The following is a 9172-nucleotide window of genomic DNA, read 5'->3' as shown; positions in this document are numbered from 1 at the left end:
CTTATATACCTTAAAAATTAGTCAAATAATCATAGGATTTTGAACACGTGTAATATACGTGGAAAACACGTGTTATTTTTGCAAGAGTTACATTCACAAAATAATCCCTGATAAAACTTCTAGAATCATATTTACACACTAGTCATACTAAATGATAGCTAAAATATGTCTCTAAAAAAATGTTTTTTAAACAAGTGAATTTTTGTTGGTGTACACAAACTCCTTAATAACACCTGAATTCTACCTAAGATACCATACTACCTAAAATCAACCAAAAATCAACGTGTAATATACGTAGCTTTCTAGCTGGGACCTTTCCACCCGAAAATATTGTTAGATTTGATATTTTTGTGATGTCCTGACATAAGACTTCGTTTTGACCAAGTTTGGTCCATGTACTTTACGGGGTGAAATACACCTTCCGAGGGGGTCACATTAAGGAAAGTCACTTTGAAGTCATCTTACACCACCTTTCCACCCGAAAATATTGTTAGATTTGATATTTTTGTGATGTCCTGACATAAGACTTCATTTTGACCAAGTTTGGTCCATGTACCTTATGGGGTGGAATAAACCTTCCGAGGGGGTCACATTAAGGGAAGTCACTTTGAAGGCATCTTACATCACCTTTCCACCCGAAAATATTGTTAGATTTGATATTTTTGTGATGTCCTGACATAAGACTTCATTTTGACCAAGTTTGGTCCATGTACCTTATGGGGTGGAATAAATCTTCCGAGGGGGTCACATTAAGGGAAGTCACTTTGAAGGCATCTTACATCACCTTTCCACCCGAAAATATTGTTAGATTTGATATTTTTGTGATGTCCTGACATAAGACTTCGTTTTGACCAACTTTGGTCCATGTACCTTATGGGGTGAAATTAACCCCCTGGGGGGTCACTTTGGGGGGAGTCTTACATCACCTTTCTACTCGAAAATATTGTTAGATTTGATATTTTTGTGATGTCCTGACATAGAACTTCGTTTTCACCAAGTTTGGTCCATGTACCTTATGGGGTGAAATTAACCCCCTTTTTGGGCTTTTTAGGGGGCTCTAGGGTCCAGATCCACCCGGTGCGGTCAATCTTCCATACTTTTTGTGAGTGACATGGTTGACCCCAGTAACTTCAAGGGGTCAAACCTTTTGTACCTTATGGGGTGAAATCTTCTGTCGTAGGCTCTCGGTCTATAACCAATCAATCAATCAATGTTTTATTTGTCAGTAACAGGAACATAGGTACATGTTTGAAAAATGCAAGTACAGTAATATACACAATGCAAAAGTTACACAAGTTCCCATACCGACAGGGAGACAACGAGACGACCATACGGTCTAATATTCAATTGCCACCCCACGGAAATAACGATTTTGCCATTTAAAATAAGCTTTAAAAATAAAATAAAACGTTAACCAAGGCTTTTTGTCGTTTTTGCATTAAATCAACGTTTGATAACGTTGGATCAGTGTGGAGGTGACGAGTTTAGCTGACTGGGGTCTAAAATTATCGCTTTATCAACGCAACTTTTATCAAAGCACGCTTGATATCTTCAAGATATAACTTTCCTGGGTATAATTGAATTTCCGCAAGATGATGATGTTGTTTTTGCTAGTTTGTTTTATTTGTTTTTGTCATTGTTTTCCTGTCGTCAAGTTATAGCCTATCTATTTTGTGAGTCGTGCAAGGCCTATGGTGCGTTGCGCTTGAAATGGCTTTGCCCGTGGTAGGATTTCTTTGTCTGCCTTGCTCTTCTTTGCTATGAACTAAACGCATCAAGACGTGTTCCCCTTACGACCATCAGCACTCTTGATAACGCACCATGGCCGGTCTTCATAGCAACTGTCCATACAAATCTTAAATATATCAGCTAAAGCTATGTGGGCTGATAAAGCTATAGCCTAAATATATGTTGTTTATTTGTTTGTTTTTTGTAACATTTTCTTTTTTGATTTTCCCTTCATATCTTAAATTTTTCTGAAGGTGTTGCGACCATGCCAAATTTCTTTCAAATCAATAACTTACTTCGGTCTCAAGCACGTTTTAACGTTCGCGTTTTGTCGCTTCTACCTTTTTCTCGACCTTTGCTATGTTGACGTGTATTGTTTTGATATGATGGTCAGAAATAAAAACAACTTTAAAATAAGCTTTAAAAATAAAATAAAACGTTAACCAAAACCAAGGCTACCATACCCTAAAAACTTTAATTAACTTGAATGCCTGCATAAAATAATCAAAGCTTTGCCTTGGAATGAAATAATGTTAAATAAAAATAATTAAACACCTGATTCTCAAAACTCTTGACACTGCTTTTGTTTACAAATTAACATTTACAATGTTTTTACCTTGGTTGACTGAACACGTAGTGTTGCCAGATAAACCATAAAAATAGTGAAAAACAATAATGTTACCAGACCAGATCTGAATGAAAATTAATAATTTCTTCAGTTTTGGTTTTATCCTCAGATTTTATCGCGTACCGCGACGCAAAGTTCAAACAGTCAAAATTCTGCGCAGTACGGTGGTATTACCGCGTCGTGACTATACTATACTCCATTACCAGTGTTTTTTTTTATTAGAAATTGTTAACACTTCTGGCTTTCATTCCGAGCAAAGGTGTAGCTAAGAAATGATAGACCTGTGTAGGCTGTGTTTGCGGTTACTTACACTTGTGTTGTTTTCTAAACTGGTGAGAGAGTCTATTGAAGAGAACCACATTTCCATATCAGTGCAGTGAAAGTATACACAATACTATAGGTCTGCTTGACGATAGAGGGCCCAAAATTATTCTGGCCCCGGGGCCCACAAAGGGTTTAACACAGCACTGACTGTAGTAGACTCTGCCAAAACTTTTGCCATGGTCGCCGCGAAACGCTTCGTGGTTTTATACATATTCAGACCGACTGATTCGAAACCATTTTTACGAGATTACTTAACTCGACAGTTTATCCCCATTCTCTTCAAGTGTGAGTTAGGTGGATCTTACCGTATATCTTGTATTAAAAGAATAAAAAGGCTAGTACTTTTACAACACCAGCTATACCGGTATTTGATAGGTTTTTTTAATGAAGCGAAAGTTGGAGTGGACTTTTTTCTTGAACTGAATAGTTCAAGTTGAAACTTAGTCATCTGATTAGGCTTAATCATATACGCTTGCCTTTCTGTTTTCGAAAGAAAAACGTTTCTTTTAGCTGAGTTTGGCGAACAATCGCTTCTGAAAGATTTCATTTGAGTAGCCTGCAATAGCAATGATGTGCTATTTAAACTCATCAATAATTGAGTACAATAAACTAACGTGAGAGAATACAATACAAGCAAAGTATGAAAAAGTTTAATACAAAATGACCGGGAATTTACTACAAAAATGCGCACACTTCTTTAAACACCCTTGTATCATACACAATTAACCTGGCAGCAAAATCCATAATTTTCCTAGAGTAGCATCTAAGGAATTTCAGATTGTGGCCTGAGCGATTACCTGGCCAAGCAGAATGTGATTATACAAGTCACCTGGCGCTGTAAAGTGATAGTCTGCGCATCAGTCTTTCCACTTGATCTTTTATCGGGAATGCGTATCACCATTTCGACGAAGAAAATGAGTAACTTACATCGCCATTGAAAAGCCACAAAACAGACATTCCTCAGCAAAGTGATTGGTTGAGCAGACCTAACATTATTCAAGCAATAACGAAACCTAGCAGCAACAGAAAAAACGCAAACACTTTTGGTGCAGCAGTGCGTCTTGGACAGGAAAAAAAGTAATCAATTATTATATCCGAAAAAAAAAGTAACAACACAGCAACATCACATAAAGAAAATTACATAGCATAAAAAGAGCAGCCATGAAAGTGTCCTGTGCACATACAGGCTCACGCAGTTCATTGCTCAGGTCTGTCAGAGTATGTTGATTGTTGAAGACCCTTCGCCTTTCAAATTTTCGAACTTATTGCTACATTTTTTCTGCAGACGCACTTGCACTTCCAAACAAAGGTTCAACTTACAAACTGACGACGCCAACGATAGAGAGAAATAGAGGAGTCGCTGCAAACCCTGATGTTTCGGAATGAAAACCAGACTTTTTTCTTTTGGAATGCAAAATGAAGAGAAAACTCAGTGCTGTGCTTATAATGTTTGATCTTTGCTATTTCATTAGTTTCGTTATTTACACGTTTGAATAAAGCTATTCAACTTAATCACATTGTTATGAATCGTCTGTTAATGGTACAACGAAACTACTTCTTTCTTCGTAATATAGAAAGTAGTCCAGGACGTTTTTGAATCAGTTTTAGCCTACGTCTGAAATAACACGAGTATGCTAAGTAAGCCCGGAATGGCCCGTTTCGGTGAGTTCGACCCCTTAACGGGGAATTTTTTCAATTTTTCTTTTAAATTATCGGGTACCGTAGCCTAATTATCATTGCCGTTTTAGGGCTAGGGGTTAAGGATTAGGGTTAGGGGTTAGGAACTCACCGAATAGTAGCAGATCCAAGTGAGCCAGGCAACGGGTGAGACAACAGCCGTGAAATCTTGGTGGACCAAGAACAACGTCCGTATGTGCTAACATGGCCAGGTGTCTACTCAAGTTTTCAAAATTATTACCCACAATGCAGCATTGCATTAACAATTTCTTAGTTCATTACAACAACAAATTGTGTCGATCCGGTTTGTTGACCAAACGCACCAAACGTTATTTCGGTAGCAGCAAGAAGCCTGACGTCACAATTCATCAAATGACAACCAAGGCAGTGAAGAAAGCAGTCATGGAAAGGTCATGTGCTCTGAACAAAAGGGTTGGGTATTTCCTCCATGCCATCTTGCGGGCATATAAGGACAACTGACGTTCCCCTGCACACTGTGAGCCCCAACGCTCGCGTGTCTTCGCTCAGCTTGAAAGGATCATCCGGGTCTACAAAGTAACATAAAAGTAGGCAAACATAGTTCAAAAATTGTAATTGACTATAATTTATTGGTTTCACAATACGAAAATATTCAACATAACAGTTGACAAAAATGTCTGAAACAAAAAATGCTTCGGAACATTCGACTACGTTGAAAACGTTACTAAAAGGCTCAATAAAGTTTTACGAGGTGAAACCAAACGACAACACAGAAGAACAATATTTCGTATTGCAACACAAGCGCAATGAATCCAAGAAAATTACTGAAAGAGTTTACTTCTTCGACTTTTATCAGGAAATCTATGTGAGAATATGGTTGTAAAAAATGAGTTAAAAAATAAACTTTTACCATACCAAAACTGCAAACGATTCACTGAATCTTTAATTTTTAACTATCACTTTATTGTTCATCTAGATTTCCTAACGAGGGCTGAAAATGTCTGCTGTGCCTGCCACAATTGAAATAAACTGAAGTGAGTATGTATGGTATGAATGCAACACCGGTTAAGCTTGAAAGCAAATCTGGCTTCCAAATGAAAGTAAATATTAGTCAACCCAGAGGAATGGTCGACAGTACACGATGTTTCAGGTTTGTGGAGTGCTTTGCAATTGCAGCAATTCCAACTAAGATTAAACATTACCTTTCTATAGACAGTCAGTATTGCTTCCAAATTATACTTAACATACTAAATCATTATCACATATACTAAATCACATATAAATCACACATATACTAAATCACATATAGAAGAGAAAGTTTGTAACTGTTGTGACAAAAAAGGCCAAGGGCTTTCCCAGAGAAGAGAGAACCATTTTCATATGGAGTTTGCGCAAGTTGGAGGCAACCAGAGTAAAATATTCAACTTTGGTTGGCCACAATTGCCAACTACTAATGATATTACAGTAATTGTCAGAATAAAAGTTTCAGCGTTTTAAAAACTTTAAAGATACAACCTACCTCTTAAAGTTTCAGTTGTGCTATCCAACACGAGATTCAAAAGAGGATCAAATCCTTTCAAAACTCCACTGGCTGCAAGTAACATTACCACACATTTAGTTGTACATTATAAAAATCAAAGACTCAGACAAGAATCAGTGTCTGATTTCCTTCAAGCACCCTGACATTTCCAGCAGATAAGTGTGCAAAACTCAGAAGCTAAATGTTGGGGTCGGTTTATTGTAGCTATAAAGTTTCACTATTCTCTGGTAACTTGTTAGAAACAAAACATTTGATCACCTTCTAGCAGACATATCCAAACTTGAACTTCATGTTCAAACTTTACTTTATCATAATTAGTATTAATATAGTATTTAGCATTATTTATTAGTATTATTATAGTACTAGTATTAATATAGTTTAGTACATTGTCTGTTTCTTCATTTTGTAAATCACTGTGATTTGCATGCTTTGGTTATACATACCCAATTGGTGCATTGGTCCCCTGACCCCTAGCATAAACGATGGCACAAATGCACCTACCAAAAATATCTCTGATATGTAAGAAATGCAAACACCCCTGATAAAGAACGAAAGAAATACCTTCTCTTCCGCCATGAAATTTGACACGAATTGGTTTGTCTAAATATTTTGACAAATCTAAAATGCTTTCCTTTTTCTTTCTATCCTGTAAAAATGCAAACGAACACTATAGGTTTGTGTTAACAATGACTACAAGCTTTTCAACAAACCACTCACTGGTTGAGGTAATATTTATCATTGTATGTAGGCTAAGCCAGTTTGGAAGCAGTTCAATAACCAATGGTGCTTAAAAATTATTTTCATCATAACCTCATTGAAGTACTCATGTGAGTGAAGTTACCAATCCTATAACACCTAATAATGTAATCAGGTTGAATAGAAGAGCTGATGTACTTCAATGGATGCAACCTATTTTGTCCCCTGAAAAGATTGAGAGACTGAAGTGAATAAATAGAAGCCAAAGTCGCTGATCAGAGTTGCCGGAAACATTTTAAGATTTTCTCCTTGAATTAATCATCGAATTTTTATGGGCTACCACAAAATAAGTGAGACTTTTTCTTTTTAATCTTGTCTAGAAATGTTAGTTGGAAGTAGAGATGTTCCGATATATGGGTATATCGGCATCGGTGATATCGGCCATTTTTTTAGTATCGGTATCGGCAAATTTTGGCCGATACTAAACATGTAAAAAAAGGCGTTTGCTGCGGATTTTCTGCAGAAGCAAAGATATAGATTTTTTATAGTGGTAACTAACACCACATTTATAGACGTCGATTTTTTCTTAGAAGAGAGAAATTCTGGATGGGTGAGAATTTTCAAAATAGATTTCATTGAATGTGTATGTTCACATATTCGCAATGGTTAGTCTTTCTCACAAAGACTGCGTTTAGCGTCGCTGCAGCAATTAAGCTTTAACAGATTTGATGTTTGCTTTCTTGCGCCTTGCGATCTTACGAGCGCTGCTAAACTAAACAACCCAGACAGCAAACCAACCGTTTTTTACATTGATTCAACATCTGCAGACGTTGAATCAATGTAAAAAACAGTTGGTTTGCTATCTGGGAAGCACTGCTAAACCTTTATGTTTTCCTTTGCGACCTAAAAAGCGCGTGACTCATGACCTGTTATCTTTAAACTGGCGCCTTCGGATTTGCCGCAAAATGTTTTCCGAGGCCCACAAACAGCAGCTACAGTAACAAGTACCATCAGACGCATCCACTGGAATTCGGAAAAAAGCTTCCTTTGCAACGCATGACCTTTCCGAGCCGGAAGCTGATGTATCCGGCAGTATGCTAACGTCAAATGGAGCATGTAGAGATCCATGGCTCATGCTGTCTTCTACAACTACCGGTGCATTGCCTGAGACATAGACTTCACCACTGTCTATCCTTGAAGCACTGCTTTCTTCATCAATGTCATCTCTATGTTCATTCGTGCTGGACGTGGCTTCTTCAGCGTTATCATCTCGACGCCTTTTGGAAGCTGGTTTTAAAAATGCGCAAATAGATGTTTGACTTTGCTTCATGTTTAACTTTTCAATGATGAAATGACAATATCGTGCGGTGCCCCAATTTATACCCAGCAACAAGTTTGTGAGGAAAGATTTGTAAAAAGCGATTGTTTCAGTACGTCTTTAGTTCTTTAGTTTGTATCGGTTATTTTATTGTCATGTTCATTATGATGTCATATTCGCAGCAATTCCGATCAGCGACTTCGGCTCTGTTGTATTTTGTTCTCGATCTTTTCAGGGGACAAAATAGGTTGCATCCTATTTCAATATTGTTTTCTGGCTGTAACTATTTTGTTGCCTCTGAATCTGAAGTTGGATGGTTTTCTACAGTGGTGTAATAATGTAACATCGGCAATAGTCTAGTAATGTTTTTCAATTTAAAAATCTGACTACTTTAAACATAATAAGCAGGCTCTTGATGTTAATCTATATATAATTAGTTACACTACCTGGTGTGCTTGTTTTGTGTTTAAACCATAGACTCGTTAAGTAAAGGACTGGAACCTCCCATGCTCGGATTTTGTAACTTGAGTCTGAAGGATTAACTTGAGTCCTGGGCTGAAATGACTTCTAGAGAAGCTAGAAACACTATCTTACAAACTCCTTACAACCTCCACTTACAAACTCCGAGCATGGGAGGTTCTAGTCCTTTACTTAAGGAGTCTATGGTTTAAACCTTTAAACTATTACGGACATTTTTTTGTGAAACAAAATTGCAATGCAATACGTAGTAAATATAACAAGGTAATTAAACTTCAACTTTTTACTAAGCCAACACAAGTCGACCAATATAAATCTATTCTTCAAGATAGCAAACCTTATGTGCAACAGGAACATAATGCAAGGACTTGCTGTGTGCAGCATAATAAAATCTGTTATAAATAAAAATAAACAAAATATATAATTAGCACATAAAAAAGAACTTACTGCCATTTGACTTCAATCAAGGGTATGTAGTAAGACAGTTGTGTCAACCAGTTACCGTACTCGATAATGTCAATTAAATTACACAAAGTCCTGTGCTTTTAGCTAAAAGAATGGAATAATAGTAACTGTTACTTACAAAAAATTAATATTAACTAGACTATTGAAATATTACAAACCAAACACACCAGAGGCAGCACTTCGGCAAGAGGTTTTGGGAAATTACGGCTATTCATTCATTGCTTTTCACACCAGTAACGAGCCAGATAAGAGCATTGTTGATAATTTTTTGACTGTGTAAATATAGCCTAAATAGCGTTGCCAGATAAAGAATTCTGGGTGCTGGTTTAGGATCGGCCGC

The 9172-nt window shown here is 37.0% G+C and overlaps 1 protein-coding gene across 1 annotated transcript; it reads right to left on the bottom strand.

Moving 5' to 3' along the window:
• Positions 1-3314: 3314 nt before the first annotated feature.
• On the bottom strand, positions 3315-8918 carry LOC145777033 (U6 snRNA-associated Sm-like protein LSm7). The gene is made up of 4 exons (XM_082588301.1): positions 8815-8918; positions 6438-6522; positions 5856-5927; positions 3315-4905 (listed from the first exon to the last, which is right to left on the bottom strand). Exons 1-4 carry the CDS (start codon positions 8818-8820, stop codon positions 4769-4771), a joined length of 300 nt encoding a protein of 99 aa, XP_082444427.1. The 5' UTR covers positions 8821-8918; the 3' UTR covers positions 3315-4768.
• Positions 8919-9172: the final 254 nt, after the last annotated feature.

The sequence above is a fragment of the Aplidium turbinatum genome, chromosome 9 (assembly GCF_918807975.1).
Source record: "Aplidium turbinatum chromosome 9, kaAplTurb1.1, whole genome shotgun sequence".
Taxonomy (NCBI): Eukaryota; Metazoa; Chordata; class Ascidiacea; order Aplousobranchia; family Polyclinidae; genus Aplidium; species Aplidium turbinatum.
This window is presented reverse-complemented; position numbering and strand designations above follow the sequence as displayed.